This window comes from Dermochelys coriacea, chromosome 15 (assembly GCF_009764565.3).
Source record: "Dermochelys coriacea isolate rDerCor1 chromosome 15, rDerCor1.pri.v4, whole genome shotgun sequence".
Classification (NCBI taxonomy): domain Eukaryota; kingdom Metazoa; phylum Chordata; order Testudines; family Dermochelyidae; genus Dermochelys; species Dermochelys coriacea.
Window position 1 is genome coordinate 13,870,764 of NC_050082.1, and position 19,541 is coordinate 13,890,304.

Sequence of the window (19,541 nt, forward strand, 5' to 3'; positions counted from 1 at the left end):
AGAAAGAGCTGGAGGGGGTCAGGGCAGTAACTGGTTCCACACACTTTGATCGTACTGGAGGGTAAATCCATTTTGGGATGAAGTAATACAGAGATTAAAATGGGCTTTGGAAACCGGCATCCCCTAATGACTCATTTTCTGATACTAGGAGATTTTCAAAACCTTGACAATCTGAATGGACCACATAAAAATGCCCTTTTAAGAGCAACAGCTGTTGCGGAAAGGATAATGCTACATAATGGAGCTTGATTGTCACGGATGGGTGACAAGGCAAAGCAAACAGGACAATTTGTGATGAGCAAGAGGAGTTATGTCCATCCTGTCTATATACATAACACTGCCATCACGGCAATATTACCTAAAAAATGTGTCATGCACAGCTATATTTATGGCAAAGCATTTGTGTTGTTGGTGTATAAAATGTGCACCTCTCATGCCCATCCCTTACCCTTTAAAGGGAAATTAAACCAGGGGATGGGAGGGATATATAACAAATGTTGCATTTAAGGGTGCTTGGGTGGGGGGGGTTACATTACACACTTCAGTTACAGTAATTCAATTATAATGTACCAAACATACCTTGTATCTATCTTCACTCCCTTTGAAATCACCCTCCTCTCAGAGCACTGGAGAAATACAATGGATTATCAAAAGGCACGACTTTCACTTGGTGATCTAGGGGTTAAGTATAATTCAAATTAGATTAATCAAAACCTCAGGGGTGTTCAGTTTAATCCAGGCAAAACCCATGACTAGAGGTAATTTATTGGAGTAGGCAGCGCTATGCTCTGCTCTGGCAGTGGGACGCTATGGAATAAATTATGTTACAGATTGAGTGGATTACTTAGGGTTTAGAAACAAGTCAAGAACTTGAGAGGAACCAGCTAAGTGACTAGTTTAGATGGTCTCTAAGAAACCCACATAATGGAATCGTTGGGTCATGGGAGTAAATTGGCGTTTTCCTAACATCCCGCGTTAACCTGAATTCACACACACCATTTTCCTAGCTCGGAACCCTCTAGGATCTGTACCATCTTCAATCATATGATCCAACTTTATCCTAGAAAGAAAAGGGATTATAATGGCGAAGAATATTAATCCAACCACACACCTTAAGTTTTCTACTGTCTTTATTCAAAGTAACTCAAGTACATGTTATTGAACAACAGCAGACCTGGCATAGCATATGGCTGTGGAGACATGAAGCGATAAGGTTCAGAACAATTACTACACTATTAAAAACCTGGAAAAAACCATGCTGGTTTCACTCCAGAATCACGTTCATTTAAAAAGACACAGGAGCAACACTATGAATTCCAAATGCCAGTTCTCTGTTACATACAGAAATGGTGACAAGCTCTTGTGCTATATGGATCTCAGTGGACCTTAGAGCAACAGGAAAAGGCAGGTATAAGCAAAAAGAAAAGGAGTACTTGTGGCACCTTTGAGCTTATGCTCAAATAAATTTGTTAGTCTCAAGGTGCCACAAATACTCCTTTTCTTTTTGTGGCTACCAACTAACACAGCTGCTACTCTGAAACCTGGAAGTATAAGGAGTCTAGTGGTCAGTGCTTAAAAAAATTGGATATTTGGTAGAGATTGTTTATAAGGCAGGAGGTTGGATCATAATCTTCCCTTTGTCCTGAACATCTATAGCTGGGGATTTCAAAGGAGCTAAGGGAGTTAGGAGCCCAACTTCCACTGAACGTCAACAGGAGATTTGTGTCTAATGCCGTTCGGCCCCATTGAAAAAAAAATCTCTGCCTATGAATAACATCCATGAAGATTCAGTTTCTGTCGTGCCATGACACGGAGGCAGGAGGGAGGGGCAGGGGGGTGGCTTGATAGTTGGAGCATATACTGAGCTCCTATGAAGGACCCGTGAAGGAGCCCACGGGCAGGTTGGAAGCACATACATACGTGCTGTCTAGGTTGGTTTGTTTTGTTTTACCCGAGATTTGAATCTGAATTCACGAGAACGCATTTGACCTGCATACACAACTCCATTAGAAAAAGGAGAACATTGCCCCCCCCGAATTGGACACAGACAATATAGAGGAGGATATAGGAGCCATTAACTCAAATGGACCAGAAGATACTGAAGCGAGAACATCAGTGGACAGACAAAGGGAACATTGCCATCAGGCAACCGTCTCACTGCTACATAAATAGCAAGGCAAAGCCAAGGCACACATTGTTAAAGCAGGAACCACTGATACTTGCATAATATTCCACTGCAATAGTATTATTTCTGTTACACCAAAAAACTAGTGGAGATCTGATCATTTTATCGGACGTGGAACGGATGCAGTGAAGGGACAGCAAAGGAGTATACACGGGGCCTGTTCCAAAGCCCCCTGAAGCCTTGATAATGACTTCAGTAAGCACAGGATGGGCCCTGTAGAGTCCAATCCTGTGATATTAATAAGAGTTATGGGTGCCCAGCATCACACAGAATCAGGCCAAGCCAAAAGCAGCATATCTGTAAAGCCAGAGGTCGTAAAAGGCCGACTGTTTCTATGGATAAACTATGGTGCAGCTAATAATTCGTTTAATAAATTAATTCTCTCTGAATAATGGTCGGTCTTCCGGCTTCAGATTGTCTGGCCTCTTCCCAGCTAGGAGATAAGTTATTAATTGAAAAATAAAACATGTTAAATGTAATTTGCAAAAAGCCACCTTTTGGACTTTCAGTTCTTTTGGAAGGAGCAAGCACAGCATGTCCTGGGGAATAACGGTGCCATGGGAGAAGCCCAGAGTGGAGGGAACCATGTCAGGAAGAGGCCCAAGGAAGCATGGCTTAGAAGGGGGAAAGTCAACTATGGTTTGATCTGGGAGAGTACCCCAGGATTCTGTATGTCACCACATGATCACATAAAACCTAGAAACCAAAAATATCCTAGACTGTTTTTCCAGACCTTAAGCCAAGGCAGTTCTCAGTTGTAGTTATTCCAAAGTCCCCAGGGCTCTGGGACATAATGATCCACCATTAAAAAAGCAGCAACTGGAATCCTCCATTAACCATTTTCCTCTTGCTTTTAAAGTCCTCAGACTCAGGGGTGGTGAGTCCAAAGGCTTCAGAAAACTCAAGACCAAAGAGCACTTAGGTCTAACTTGATTCAATAAGTAGAAAGTTTGTAGGTCCTGAACTGTATGTTATTGTCAGCTGAAAAATGGGGTGCAAGTAGGAGATGTGGCTGAGATATCTTACTGGAAGAGATATCTCATCTATATTTAGATATATGATATCACTCATGTTAAAGCATTACAAATATCAGGTGGAGAAAAACTCTTATACTATGTTCTGGACTTTTCCCAAGACAGAAGTGCAGATTTTTCAATGCCTTTACTCTAATCTTGAGGAGACTAAAGGACATGTAATACACCATCCTGTTTGATTCACCCAAGTATCAAGAGAAGAGCAACACAATCACCTTTAAAAGCTTGGAAGCACAGAGGCATCTTTTAAGACCTTGGCCAATCTTAAATGTTCTTATTTCCTTCACACATTCTTCTCAAAAAGCAGTCCAAGGACTCTGTTTTTTTGGAAACATTTCCACAGCTAATTATGACATCATTCCCATGCCATCTCAAATAACCATGACATCACTTCCTATCTCAGATTTGGCCTCATTCCAATGTTCATCCATCATTAACTTTGGTGCTGGGGTTCTAGCAAGTTTGTCGCGTTTTAAATTATTTTTTTTAAATAGGGTTATTGCATTTTTCTTCTGTTAAAATCTGCAAAATAATGGAAAACACAGAAGAAGAGTGGTCTTCCATTGTAGCTGCAGTGCTGGAGGTAGGTAGCAAGGTTTCAGCAATATAAAGTTCAAAAGAATGAAGACAGTCTTGTGCTTTGAAACAATACATAGTTATGTGGCCAAAAATGTAATTTCATAGGAAGTGAGTTTCTAATGAAAGTGATACGAGGTAAAACGTGTAGCAAGAATTTCATTCAGAGGAGGTTTACCCTTCACTTCTTCTGCCCGTTTTCTAGCGATAGCCAGAAATAGCTGGGTCATCAGCTTCAATCTGTCACTCTCCCCTTCCCCTTGAAAGTTCATGACCCAGGTCGACAGAGGGTTACACAAAGATGAGCGAGAGCAGAGGACACACACAGTTCTCTTGCAGAGACTCCTGGATCCACGAGCCCTGGCACCCAGCGATGGAGGTAGCAGTCCAGAAGGTCCTGTAATTGGAAGCACAGCCAAGGAGCGGAACGGGGTTAATCTTCCATCTCACAGAATCCACCACAGCTCCATGAGCAAGGGGAGCCCGTGAGTGGAGTTCCCAGCATTGCCAACCCCAGGTGTTCAAAAACCATGAGCCAGCCCCCCACCCCCAAAATCAGTGGCTTAAAAAGAATAAGATTGTAAAAATAAATAAGTCTAGGGTTCTTTTTAATTTGCCTTCTTGTTTTCAAGTGCGTTTAGAAGTCACATTTTCAGGCTTTTCTCTGCAAAAATGAAGCCCCGAAGCGTATTTTCCTGGATGAAAGCCGGGAGTCTTGTGTGATCACATGATTCCAGGTTTTGAGGAAACCACCAGATAGCAGAAGACTCATGATTAAACTGCAAGAGTGGGCAACACTGATTCCCACACAGCACAACATAGGCCAGAACTGCCGCTGGGATTCCAGCTATCAAAACCCTGGGGCACGGAGCGGAATGGACAGGCTCCAGGAGACACAAGCTGCATTCAGCCCTACTTGGCTGGGGGGAGCACTGCCTCAGTTCTCTGTAGGGAAGGTCTTTGAAGACCCCCAACCCTATGCCCTGGGCTGCTGAGAGCAGCACAGCCCTTGCATGCTACTCAGTCTACGTTGTTGTCCCTCTCTTCAAATGCCCCACTGGCTCCCCGCTGCTTTCCAGCTTCGTTTCTTGTCCTAGTCTCCCAGGCCCTGCATAGCACTGCCCTGCCTCCAGGGGATCCCTCCTCACTTCACAAGCCTTCCCTCTGCCTGTGTATCCTGCCTCCCGCCAGCGGCCCATCCTTTGTGCGTGGCTCGGGCACAAGCCCTGGTAGGAGGAGCTGGGGCATGCAGGGAGCACATGCCACCCCTTTGCTGGGACAGTGCAGCTGTCTACCACGGAGTCTACCATGACCCAAACCCAGTGGGCAGGACTGGGGCAGGTGCAGGACATGGGGGATGTTGTGTCTGATCACTCTCCCCGAAGGCGGTTTGCGATTGGGGGCTTCCCAGCTGGACACAAAGTGGGGCAGGAGAGAAACCAAGTAAGGACAAAATTCCTCCTCTGTGACACTGACAGTCCCTTGGGCTGAGCTGGCTGGGTAACAGCCCTGATCATCCCTCCTCAGCCACTTACCTGGCTCCCTCCAGCCCATCCCCCTGGCATCGGGCCCCGCTGCCCATAGCGTCCGGCCGGCACTCCACGCAGACGCGCCTCTCTCTCATCAGCTGGCTGCTCCACAAGTGCAGGCGGCAGGCAGCTCCCACCTGCTTAAGGCGGAAATAGACGCAGTAACTGGAAAGGGAGAGGGAGAGAATTAGCCAGGATGCCAACACCCCTCTGCAATGGGTTTCTGTTCCCACAGGGGCAGGGGTGGCCTGTGGTGAGAAGAGAGGTTTGCATTTGCTAACCATTTCCCTAGAGACCCAGCGTACCAACGACAGGCCCAGTGCACACTTTCCTATCCCTAGAGGACATTCCTGAAATCCCCAGACTTTAAACCAGCTGCTTGAATAACCCAACTAGGATCAGTACTCTATGGGCACTGACTCCAAGAGGTTCTCACACAAATCCTCGACTAGCAACAACTTGATGCTGAAAGCAACCTGGTGGCAGCCTTGCCACTGAATGAGAAATCCCGAGGCAGGATGGTCACCTAAATCCTACTGCCACCTCTGAACCTCACCACAGATCCCTGCCAAAGGATCTCAAGTTCAACCCTAGATGAATCACACCTGGCCGCCTCTCCCATTGCTCAGAGGAGTGTGTGACGTTGCACTCTATATAATTTTATGAAAATATGTTAATGAGTGTGAATATAATGTAACTGGAATATGCTTCATGCAAAAAGTCTCTTGTAAGGTATCATTACAAAGTTTATAATCTACGGAGTGTGGTCATTCTATTTGTACGTATGTATGTATGGATGGATGGATGGATCGTTCTTGTATCTGAAACTTAGAAATATGAAATATAAACTCTGAGGGCCTAATGCATCCAATGAAGTGAGCTGTAGCTCACGAAAGCTTATGCTCAAATAAGTTTGTTAGTCTCTAAGGTGCCACAAGTACTCCTTTTCTTTCTGAGGGCCTATTGTACTTTATGCAAAGTGTGGACCATTCATGGTGGTTTGAAATCTTGATGGCTCCCATCAGCCAGGACAATTGACCGTGGATGGCTTTGTTTGCTTGCAGGCCTTCCTGTGAGTCAGGCTGGGAGGAATGAAGGCTTGGGCGTCTCACAGGACATGTGACCATGTCACCTGGTACTGAAATCCATCTTAAACCTGGTGCTTTTAGAAGGGGGGGACCCAGAGAGACAAAAGATTCCCACCTTGTGCCAAAGCTATATAAGGGGGTGGATCAGAACAAAGGGAGCTGCAATCATGAGAAATCCCCTAGCTACCACCTGAGCTGGAACAAGCGCTGTACCAGGGGAAAGGAGTGGGCCCAGACTAGGAAGGCGTCCAGTCGGTGATAGAAGCTTATTGAAACATCTGAGGGTGAGGTTTTATCTGGATTCAGTTTTCTTACTGTATTAGGCATAGGCTGGCACGTTTTGTTTTATTTTGCTTGGTAATTCACTTAACTCAGTCTGTTACTACTTGGAACGACTTAAATCCTACTTTCTGTATTTAATAAAAATCACTTTTTACTTATTATTTAACCCAGAGTATGTATTAATATCTGGGGAGGCAAACAGCTGTGCATCTCTCGCTATCAGTATTATAGAGGGTGAACAATTTATGAGTTTACCTTGTATAAGCTTTATACAGGATAAAACAGATTTATTTGGGATTTGGACCCTGCTGGGAGTTGGGCATCTGAGTGTTAAAGACAGGAACACTTCTTAAGCCACTTTCAATTAAGCCTGCAGCCATTAGGGGACGTGGTTCAGACTTGGGCCTGGGTTTGTAGCCGGCAAGCGTGTCTGGCACACCCAGGCAGGGTTCTGGAGTCCCAGGCTGGCAGGGAAGGCAGGGGCAGAAGTAGTCTTGGCACATCAGTTGGTAGCCCCAAGAGGGTTTCTGTGATCCAACCCGTCACAGAGTGGATCCTGGCTGCTGCCCAGACCCAGCCCGCTCCTGAGCAAAGACAACTGGATTCTATAGAGGTTCTGCCCTGGGATTGTAGCTGGCATGAGCTTCCCTAGTCAGACATCCCGCAGTCATGCCTAGGATGCCAAATTACTATAAGGAGATGCTGAAATTGCCAGCTCCCCTCTGCTGGCGATGAGATGGCATTGCAGTGGGGCACGGCCAACCCATTGCCACTTTCAGTGCCATGCCAAGGACGGATGACCAGGTACAGTCATCCCCAGAACAGCTGAACAGTTGATCTAAACCTGTGCCCTAGGCCAAAGCAACCCCTGAATTGGGGAAACACAAATGTTGCCTAAAGTCCCTACAAGGCAGAGTTTCCTTATGTAAAATGGGTCTAGAGAGATGCCCTCGTTTAGCTACTGTCTCTATAAGTAACTGCTTCAGCAGAGATCTGCTTAGGGGCGGGCAGTGGGAGACAACTATTAGAGATTCATCCCTCCCCCTGGGATTCATAATCCACAGCCTCTTACTTGGGTTCCATCGGCTTTTGTGGTTGCCTGTTTACTCACGATTCCCAGGCAGAGCTCTCCAAGGCTGCCACGCTGCTGGCGGACCCAGTAGCCAGGCACACTCCCACCTTCCGCAGCGCCTGCGTCCCATGGAGGGAGGGGTGGGTTCGACCTGCAGCCTTCCAGGGCCTGAGAAGTGCAGCCTGCCCCCTGCTGCGCCATTCAGATCCTTCAGACTCATCCACACAACTCGCTCCTCTCCCACCTCCAGCTGCTGCCTTTGGAGATGCAATTTAGGGTTTATATTTACCGCACGGCTCGTAACTCCCAAGCAAAGTTCAGAGTGGGAACGTGCCCCTTTAGGCTGGGCAGACACCCGATTCCTGGTTTGAGGGAGGGAAACGGGAGTAAAGGCCAGTCTTTGCCCCACGAGAATGGTCTCAGAGGGCCTGGGGAGGGCCCCAAATGTTCTGTTCAGGGGACAAGAGAGCCCGGATGGGATCTGGATGCTGCTCATCCCTCATTCCCCAATGGGACGTCAAGGCAGAAGTCTGATCCCCTGCCCTGGGCAGGCAGCAGGATGAGTTTTGCTCTCGATGGTATCATGGCTGTCAATAACGCTTCACATTGTCCAGGCAGGGAGAGAGATATGTCAGCCTCCCAGTGCATGCCGCATGGTGAGGGAAGCGGCGTTCCTAGGACAGGGGCCACCGTCCAAGACACATAGTGCTTTGTGCCTGGTTCTCTGTCTCTGAGGGTACAGCAACGTGGCCGCTGTAGCGTAAACACTCACCGCAGCAACAGGAGGGGTTCTTCCGTCCCTGTAGTAAATCCACCTCCCCGAGAGGCAGCAGCTTAGCTGACGGAAGAATTCTTTTTCACAGCCCCGAGTGATGTAGTTAAGCCGACCTAATTGTCCCGTGTTGATCAGCCCAGGATAAGTGGCTAGAGATGGATGTGAGAACCGGACATGCCCACAAGCAGTAGAGGGGTTTCTGGACAAAGCCGGACACCAAAGCCCGAGGAGGAGTACGGAGATCAGGCCTGAGGAGCGCAGACAAGCTGATGGAAGTGATGCTGAATAGGAGACTCAGGGCTTCCTTGCAGTCAGGACTACACAGGTAGATGCTGCCAAGACAAGCCGCAGAGCGTGGGCAGAATGGGCATGGAGGGCTGAAAATGGAGGGCTTCTTTTCACACCGGTCCCGGAGACGAAGCCAGTGATGGAAGGAGGAGGCACTCGACCAGAGCGGTCCCTCTGCCCAAGAAACTGGATATGCGTGCTGGTGACAGCAGGGAGCCAATGGGTTATGAATCCCAAATGTACCCCAGGTATTTTAAATGTGGCAGATGAAAAATGCTGGCCACCTCCCCGCCCCACCTACCTGGCCCAGCTGCCATTTGCAGAAAGAACATGCTGCCTGCTGCAGGGCCACAGGGAAGAGGCAAACTAGCATGCAGGAGACTTAGGAGCACTGGCTGGGAGGTCGGCCAGCTCCCCTTACTTTCCTACTCCCCCTGCAAGCAGGGAATCATCCCAGTCGGCCCCCGAGGAGCGGGGGACACATTCTGATCAGCAGGGCCTTGCCCAACCGGCCAGGTGACCCCACCCCCACATTGCACAGCAAATGGAACCTCCACCATATGCTCTTGTCCAGATGCCCCTGCCGCAGATTTCTCCTCCCCTGGTAGTACAACGACCCCAGGTAAAGACACAAGCTAGAGAAGCTGCTCCAGGTACCCCTTGCAGGCTGGCTCCCTGGCACACACACACCCCCCCACACCGTGTTGAAGAGGAGGGAAGAAGGGATGCAGACAGAGAGGCTACACACTTCAAAGCAAAGCTACCTGCACTGCTGGGGATATCGGGGGGCTGTGCTTTCCCAAAGGCAGGGGGAGGGGAAGCTCTGATCAGAAGCAATCCCCCTAAGTCAGCCAGTGTATTCTGGTTGCTTTACAGCTGTTAGCTTGCCAAGCCGCCTCCTCCTCCTCCTCCTCCAAGGGGCCTTCAGAGTTTTGTTCCCCGCCTCCGCACTTCTGTGTGAAGAGGTGATCAAGGCTCCGATAAATTCAGCTGCTGGGGATGACCAGGAAAGTAACATAACGCAGACAGCAGGGAATGAGAGAAACAGCCGAGGGGCAGAACGATGGCAAAATATTTATGGCATCTCAGCTCAGAGGGGCAGCCCAGGCATCCATGTACACAGAGCTGCTGGGTGTCGGCACCTGGAGTGTTCTCCCCGCACCCCCTCCCTTCAAAGTGCACCCGCGGCCCCGGCTGCAAGGAAAGTGCCATGAGATTCTGCGGGTACAAACATCGGAGACGCGCACACCTGTGAGGAGGCAAAAGCGACAGCTGCCGTTGCCTGGGCCTGGCTGGAATGGGAAAGCAGCAGCCCCGGCCTGCTGCCGCTGTAGGTTTCAAACACTCGTCCAAGGGAATTTCCAGGACGGAGACAGTGGAGCAACACAGCTCCCATGGCGGGGACGGAGCCATGGAGGACAGCAAGGTGGTTTTCACTGTACGAGGATTGGAAAACTGCTCCCAAAAATGACCATTCTGAATGTAACGGCCTTCCCCCAGATTTCAAAGGAGCTTTGTTGCGAGGGTGTTTTTGCACATTTAAACCACTTCCGACATCTCCAATCAAAACGCAAACACCTCTGTTCTCTTGGGCTTGGAAGCATGGCTCACAGAGCGACCTGCGGGGTGTGAACAATTCCGTTCTGGGAGCTCCCGCTGGGGTGAAACCAAAGTGAAACAGAGCGCCTTTAAGAAGTATTGGAACTGCAACTGTTCCAGTGAGCAATAGGGTAGCGCAGAGTGGGTGAGACAACTGCTGCAGCGGTCGTGTGACGGGAGCGAAGGCCAAGGATGGAGGTGCACGAGGGTCCTGCTGTTTCCCAGCCCTGTTGCTCCAAGCTACAGCTTTGATTGCATCCCTTAATTAGCCCAAAGTCGCTAGTTGGCACAGAGCTGTGAGAACTCGGCAGCCAGACAGTGAGCGGAACAGCCGCAAGAGGCACCGCTGCCCTGCGCCCTCCCACCCCTGACATTACCACACTGGGCCCTGGGCTACTGTGCCACTCCTCCAAGAAATGCCCCAACTCCCTTCCAAGCCACGCCCCAGTCACTACCACACTTCCCCCTGACGAACTGCTAGGCCCACCTTGGAAAATGGCCGGACCTAGTTCCTTCTTTGTGGCTGGAGCAGACAGCCACCCATACGGCCTCTACGCCTCCTCCTTATGGGCCGGTTCCTAGGACGGCACACAAGCACCTGTTTGGATTGCCACTCAGGGTACGTCTGCATGCAGCTGGCAACATGCTGCCCAGCCTGGGTGGACACACACTAGCTCGGCTTGAGCTATAGCTGGGAGGAGCATGGGCAAGCAGTGGCTTGGGCTAGCTGCCTGAATACATGCGGGGGGGGGAAGGGGAGGGTTGTACTTGGACAGCTAGACCAAGCCACTGGCCATGCTTCCCCTGGCTACGCTGCTCACTAGCTGGACCAGAGCTAGTGCGTCTGCCCACCCATTCTCCCAGCCGCAGGTAAGCACACTGGGATTGGTTCAGCCCTCGTGTAACGACACAGCTCAGCCCACCTACTCTTCCTTGTACTGGTCTCACGCTTTCCCCCCCATTTCCATACTTCTGACTGAGATGCGCCAGAGTTTGTGGCAGGAGAGTGGGGGGCTTGTTCTAAACTTCAGGAGGAGGCTGGAAGAAGGCCTGGCCATGAGAGTGGAAAGGGGGTGGACCGGGGCTGGTTAGCATGGGAAAGAAGAGGCTGGACAGGATGAAATAAGAGCAGAGATGGGGATTTGGGTGCCCAGGGAAAATGAAGGGAAAATGGCTCCAAACAGCCGGATACACAAAGGTCACGTGTGTCTCGTTTCAGGCCGGCAGCCTCCTCGGTAGGTGCAGACCCGCCCCACTCCCCACACCAGGCAGGATGCAGAGGTGGCAGAACGTACTTCTGTTCTCATTCCCTCGGTTCATGTAACCGGTTGCTGCACAGCCATCTCCTTCAGGTGCCGCTGAAATCCTTCCACACAAACTTCCTCGTGGCTGGACTTACAAAAACTAGACAAGCCATTTACAAAACACACTTTGCTTCTCTACAAAAGAAAAAGGACACTAAGCTATCTAAACTACTATATGCCACAAGGGGCCACAACAATGGTTCCCATAACCCACCCAGCAATATTGTTAATCTATCCAACTATACTCTTAGCCCAGCAGAAGAATCTGTCCTATCTCGGGGCCTCTCCTTTTGCCCCTCCACCCCCACGAACATGATACAGTTCTGTGGTGACCTAGAATCCTATTTTCGACGTCTCAGACTCAAGGAATATTTCCAACACACCTCTGACCAACATATTAACCCACAGAGACCTTCCTGCCAACACTACAAAAAGAAGGATTCTGGGTGGACTCCTCCTGAAGGTCGAAACAGCAGCCTGGATTTCTACATAGACTGCTTCCGCCGACGTGCACGAGCTGAAATTGTGGAAAAGCAGCATCGCTTACCCCATAACCTCAGCCATGCAGAACACAGTGCCATCCACAGCCTCAGAAACAACTCTGACATCATAATCAAAAAGGCTGACAAAGGAGGTGCTGTCGTCATCATGAATAGGTCGGAATATGAACAAGAGGCTACTAGGCAGCTCTCCAACACCACTTTCTACAAGCCATTACCCTCTGATCCCACTGAGAGTTACCAAAAGAAACTACAGCATTTGCTCAAGAAACTCCCTGAAAAAGCACAAGAACAAATCCGCACAGACACACCCCTGGAGCCCCGACCTGGGGTATTCTATCTGCTACCCAAGATCCATAAACCTGGAAATCCTGGACGCCCCATCATCTCAGGCATTGGCACCCTGACAGCAGGATTGTCTGGCTATGTAGACTCCCTCCTCAGGCCCTTCGTTACCAGCACTCCCAGCTATCTTCGAGACACCACCGATTTCCTGAGGAAACTACAGTCCATTGGTGATCTTCCTAAAAACACCATCCTAGCCACTATGGATGTAGAAGCCCTCTACACCAACATTCCACACAAAGATGGACTACGAGCCGTCAGGAACAGTATCCCCGATACTGTCACGGCTAACCTGGTGGCTGAACTTTGTGACTTTGTCCTGACCCATAACTATTTCACATTTGGTGACAATGTATACCTTCAAATCAGCGGCACTGCGATGGGTACCCGCATGGCCCCACAGTATGCCAACATTTTTATGGCTGACTTAGAACAACGCTTCCTCAGCTCTCGTCCCCTAATGCCCCTACTCTACTTGCGCTACATTGATGACATCTTCATCATCTGGAACCATGGAAAAGAAGCTCTTGAGGAATTCCACCATGATTTCAACAATTTCCATCCCACCATCAACCTCAGCCTGGACCAGTCCACACAAGAGATCCACTTCCTGGACAATACGGTGCTAATAAGCGATGGTCACATAACCACCACCCTATATCGGAAACCTACTGACCGCTATTCCTACCTACATGCCTCTAGCTTTCATCCAGATCATACCACTCGATCCATTGTCTACAGCCAAGCGCTACGATATAACCGCATTTGCTCCAACCCCTCAGACAGAGACAAACACCTACAAGATCTCTATCATGCATTCCTACAACTACACTACCCACCTGCTGAAGTGAAGAAACAGATTGACAGAGCCAGAAGAGTACCCAGAAGTCACCTACTACAGGACAGGCCCAACAAAGAAAACAACAGAACGCCACTAGCCATCACCTTCAGCCCCCAACTAAAATCTCTCCAACGCATCATCAAGGATCTACAACCTATCCTGAAGGACGAGCCATCACTCTCACAGATCTTGGGAGACAGACCAGTCCTTGCTTACAGACAGCCCCCCAATCTGAAGCAAATACTCACCAGCAACCACACACCACACAACAGAACCATTAACCCAGGAACCTATCCTTGCAACAAAGCCCGTTGCCAACTCTGTCCACATATCTATTCAGGGGATACCATCATAGGGCCTAATCACATCAGCCACACTATCAGAGGCTCGTTCACCTGCGCATCTACCAATGTGATATATGCCATCATGTGCCAGCAATGCCCCTCTGCCATGTACATTGGCCAAACTGGACAGTCTCTACGTAAAAGAATGAATGGACACAAATCAGACGTCAAGAATTATAACATTCAAAAACCAGTTGGAGAACACTTCAATCTCTCTGGTCACTAGATCACAGACCTAAGAGTGGCTATACTTCAACAAAAAAGCTTCAAAAACAGACTCCAATGAGAGACTGCTGAATTGGAATTAATTTGCAAACTGGATACAATTAATTTAGGCTTGAATAGAGACTGGGAATGGATGAGTCATTACACAAAGTAAAACTATTTCCCCATGGTATTTCTCCCTCCCACCCCACCCCCCACTGTTCCTCTGATATTCTTGTTAACTGCTGGAATTAGCCTACCTTGCTTGTCACCATGAAAGGTTGTGTATGATAAACCCATTGTTTCATGTTCTCTGTGTGTGTGTATATAAATCTCTCCTCTGTTTTTTCCACCAAATGCATCCGATGAAGTGAGCTGTAGCTCACGAAAGCTTATGCTCTAATAAATTTGTTAGTCTCTAAGGTGCCACTGGTACTCCTTTTCTTTTTGCGAATACAGACTAACAGGGCTGCTACTCTGAAACCTGAAACCCTTCTGAGCACTTCTCGCCAATCAGATCCCTGCAAGCTGTGTCGAGCCCCCCCTCATGTAATGATCCCAGCCCTCTGCCCCTCGCCCTGCACACATTTCACAAACCCAACTAGCCCTAGCCCAGCGGTGCTTGTGACAAGGGGATTTACAGCCTGGGAGCTAGTTAATCAGCTACCCTGCGACTTATCAGTTACAAGGGGGAGGCTAACTAGGAAAATCCTAGACATAGATAAAAGAAAAGAGATGAAAAAGCCCACTAAAATAATCCGGCCCATATCGCTTCCAATGCAAGATACAGTCCCCCAAGAGAGCGCATCAGACAATAAACTGACTACACCAGCTCTAAAGAGGAACTTAAGCCTTTTGATTAAAAGGATTCACCTGCAAATCCACCAGGGTGCATCTGTCAGTAGTTGAGCAGTTTGAAACAAACCACTCTCTTTGCCAGATGTAAATCAGCATAGCTTGACTGAAGCAAAACCAATTAACACCAGATGGTGAGCTGGTCTGGTGTGTCCCCTTGCATTCTCGGTGGAGATGGTGCATGAAGTCAGCTCCTTGATCCAGTCTGCACTGGAGCTGGTTTGAATGCAGGGGTCCCAGGGCCCGCCTCACCCCTGCACTCCAGAAGTCAGGTCTATGCGGTTTGGGACACTCCGCTCTAGCCCCAAGACTGTTTTCCGTGTGCCATGGCCTGCTCAACGTGGGCACGGTCAGAACCCTAGCATGCAAATGATGCATTTCAGACCCACTGTGTGTAACTCAGTCCCGAAACAGCAGTTCAGCATTTCCTAATTAACAGCAGATGTAAACAACATCAGTAACAACGATTTTTCATCAGCATGATGCGTTTGTGACTGTGTTTCTCACCCATGCCTTTCAGAGGCCTTCAGAAGGGGCATTTGCAGCTCACATGCTGCGACAGTACTAGACAGCTGTCTATATTCATTGGCCAACACCACTGAGAATGCGGAGATACACAAATAAGTCTCGCTAGTTAGATGTTTTTTTCTCCTACGTGTGTGATCCCTGTGCTTCTGGAAGTAAAAGAGGATCATGCTAATTAGAACCAAGCATAAGCCCCGATCCTGCAATGCGCAACGGAGCAATATCGTAGCAGCAGGTAATAGCTAGCTTCTCCCACATGACTCTGCCCAGACACCTTCACCCAGATCGGACACCCATTACTACAGTTCTCTCCTCTCCCTACCACAGAGCCCTGCTAGTCAGTTGCAGTTTGCAGATGAGCAAATCTTACAGAGCAGATAAATTAAATCGCTTTCTCCTGGAACATTTACAAGCAGGTCATGGTCTATTCGAGATCCAAAATCACTTGACAAATGTTTGCACATCTTGTTTTAGCTCTCTGGATTGATCGCGAACACTCCTCTGGGACTGGTCACTATTCGCTCTTGAGTTTTGATTGGTCAGACAGATCACATGGCACAGTTTCCATGTGTGGACTGAAGGGGCGAATGCCAGTGCAAATTCTAGCACTTGCATAATTAAAGTGCGGTTTCTGGACAGACTCGCATCAAAGCCTGGTAGCAGCACTGTGCACTCAATGCCACGGCTGATGGAATTGTGTGATCATCGGAAATGCCCACAAGGACATGTGGGGGAGTCACGGGCTCGCCTGCATCCAAACACGGGTGGCTCCGGATATGCTGGTAATTCTATAGATTTAATCAAATATGCCACAAGCTGTCAGAATTTAACACATAGCCCCCTCCCCGCCAAGGAGAGCCAGCAAGGTAGCCATGGCAGCAAGACAAGAAGTGAGGGGCAAGCAAGCTTGGTAGGGTCTGTGCAGAAAAGTCCCTAGCAGCCTGTGGTACGGCAGAGCCCAGCGAGGCTGAAGGGACAGGGCTTTGCTTCAGGGCTGGAGCTGGATTCCTGAGGAGACAGCATAGAGCCCCTCAGAGAAGAGTCTCCCTGTTGAGCTAGCAGTACAGGCTGCTGTAGCTGCCAGGGGGCTGGGTGAGGAGAAGCCAAGCTGAAGGGCGACGCTTGGTGGGGAGCGGGGTCTTGTCCAACTTCATTCTTAACTCTACCAGGCTCTCCCAGCTTCTGCCTTTCCACACCTCTGCAGCCGGCAATCAGAACGCAACTGGAAATGAACCAACGCTAGGAAACATCCCATGAGGGCCAGTCCCGCCCTGGCAGGAAAAGGGACTTGACACCCAGCACATCTTTCCACCGCTGTCAGGGGACTCCTGGGAGTTGGTTTCTTTAGCCAGGAGGCAAGTCTGCTCGATTCCCTTTCATTTCCCAGCACTAGCCTTGCCCTTGGACCAGATCAAAGGAGAGCCCAGGGAGTTACGAGGGTCACAGCACCGAGGCACCCACTGAAACACATCTGTACTGACTTCCAACAAGCTGCACAAGTTCTCCAGAGCGTGCGGCATCCTGTACCCAGCACACACTAACCTAAGGTCCTTCAAAGGAGGAACAATTCAGGTGGCCAGGAGACAGCCACAGTCCTAGCGCTCCTGGGGTCCCAAGCCAGGACACAGCAGTCATACCACACATGGGGCTTGAGGCGGGGCCGCTGGCACCACCCACTTCGGTGCCATGGAAGGGTTTTTATTTAGGGGGTGGGATCCGCAGGCCAACCCTGGCTGGCCGCCAATCTCTCTGGAGCAAAGACACCCTAAGAAGAAGTGTCTAAGAGCGAACAGGAAGAAGGGGAAGAACTTCTCTTCCCTGGACTGTGAGCTTCTTCCAGCCCAGCTGCCCCAACGCCCGTGAACAGGGCTGTATGAGGTCCCTGCACTGGGATAAACCTCTGTGCGGGTTGAGTCCATCACCCCCAAACAGACCTTGCTTCAGGCCCACCTCTCCTGAGACCGGAACACTCACGAACTTTGGGGAGGTTCAGATCCAGAACTGGCCCCTGCATCTGGCCCCTTTCTACATACCAGGCTGATCCCAAACCCTGGCTATAAACACCCCAAACTTTTGGCTGGTTCACATCCAAACCCGGAGACTTGGGCCTGTCTCTAACCAATAAACAATTACAGCTGAGTTTTGCAGGGTCTTTCACACAAAAACACTTCCTGGTGCGTCACAAAAAAGATCCCAGTGATAGATGAGGCATCAGATCTTCTCTCGCCTGCTAAGAAACTCCCCTGATCCTCCCCCAGGGGCTCCACATTCCCACTCAGCCATTCTCCCCTTCCCCCATAAAAGCTTTCCCCAATTGTTTCCAGCTTTCCTTCTACCCTGGCCAGCCGTTCCCTCATTTCTGACTCCCAGATCTGTCTCCCAGGCTGGCTCCAGAGAGACCCTCCCTGGCAGAGGGCAGCACACCTCGCTACAGCTCTGCAACAGAGGGGGCAGAGAACACAGTCATTGGACGTGAGGCGATTTGTAAATAAAGAGGGTTTTTGTTCCCTGTGCTGTTTCCAGCCCTGAGGGCTCAGCGCCATTCAAAAAGGACCCGCTAGTTTGCTTTTATTCATTCATTCCAGACAGCCTCTTCTCTCCCGACCAGCTGGAGGAGCAGCAAGGGAAAAAGGGGACCTGAGCAGGGCCCCAGCTATGAATAGCTCTGTCAGGAGTATAATCTGGGCTCTGCCGGGCTATTGTTATAACTGGGCTTTTCTTCAGTATCCAGCAAGGCAGTGTGAACTGACCACAGCACTGGGAGCCAGGGATGCTAGGCTTCTGCTCCCAGCTCGGACACAGACTCCCTGTGTGGCCTTGGTGAACTCGCTTAGCAGTGCCTTGGTTTCCCGATCTGGATGAGGAGGATAACAGGGTGCTGGGAGAATTAACTAACATATGTGCCGTGCTTTGCAGACGTGAATGTCATATAATTACAAGCACAACATATTAACAACTCCCCAGGCTGAACCTCCAATGCCAACAAAATGCATCTCTGTCAATAACAACTCTGATCTAGCACTCTACACAGGAGCATCATTAGCCCGATTTTACAGATGGGGAAACTCTGGCAGAGAGCAGAAGTGACTTGTCGAAGGTCACACAGCAGTCCAGTGGCAGAGCTGGGAGTAGGACACAGGCCTCCTGAGTCCTAATATAGAGATTTTGCCATTAGGCCACAGCACCTCCCTATTATTAATGGAGATCATGAAACAGAACAAGTTATGCCTCGAGCAGTATTTAGGGAAAGGAGATGGGGAGCTGCCAGGATTTCTCCAAGAGCCTCAAGCTGACAATTTCTGTAGCAGTGCAATGGATGGCACAGTCAGCACTGCTCCACAAGCACCATAATTCCCTTTCTACAGAGCTTTTCCTCCAAGGATCACAAAGCACCTTACAAACACTGAATTAACTCATCACACTGCTGAGAGGCTGGGGAGTAACACTATCCCCATTACACAGATGGGGAAATGGAGGCACGCGTGAGGAAAGGGACTTGCCCAAAGTGTCACGGTGAATCAGTGGCAGAGTCCAGAATAGAGCCCCGGAATTTCGACTCCTACTCCTTTGCTCTAACCCCTAGATAGCATTGCTTCTCTGTTTAGATATGGCATTAAGTCACCATGTCACGGACAGAAACTGAAAAATACGCCAAAGAGCGACTGACACAGGAAATGGCTTCCAGGTTTTGTCCTCCCCATCCTCCAGCAGAACTCCCCAGGGTTTCTTTCCCTTCGTGGCAGCTTCAGCAGTTCCATCCATCCAGGCTGAGAGCTCCTGTGCACACCTGCCCCTCAGGCCTCTGGTGGTGCTGATCCTCTGGGGAAGCGCATTACACACTCTCTTCCCTGGACCTCCTGTCTGCAGGCCAGACCTAGAGGACCCTTTGGAGCAATGCAGCGAAGATCGGTCTCCTTGTGCTGGCTGCGTGAGCACAGCCTGCCAGCTATGCCAAGCGTGGCCCAAACCACAATGCAAGTTGCAAATCAATGCTGAGCTTAGTAAATGCATCAACTTGCAACCGGAGGTGGGGGGAGAGACAATCTGCTCTATGTTGCCAAGTCAATGGAGTCCGTGTTCCCCAATGGCAACCAGGCATGGTGCAGATCCAGCAGCAGGTAATTCTCCTCTCAATATAATCTTTCACTAAAAGTCCAAGCTCCATTAGATAGGGCCGGGGCTGGTGCGGGTGGTA

At 49.6% G+C, this 19,541-nt stretch overlaps 1 protein-coding gene across 1 annotated transcript in view; it reads right to left on the reverse strand.

Moving 5' to 3' along the window:
- Positions 1 to 3,496: 3,496 nt before the first annotated feature.
- The window catches only part of LOC119843835 (somatomedin-B and thrombospondin type-1 domain-containing protein-like), a 43,255-nt gene continuing 27,210 nt past the window's right edge, over positions 3,497 to 19,541 (reverse strand). The window contains 2 exon segments of the mRNA XM_043498264.1: positions 3,497 to 4,192; positions 5,331 to 5,489. Of these exon segments, the coding sequence (XP_043354199.1) occupies positions 4,087 to 4,192; positions 5,331 to 5,489 (265 nt within the window). The 3' untranslated portion in view covers positions 3,497 to 4,086.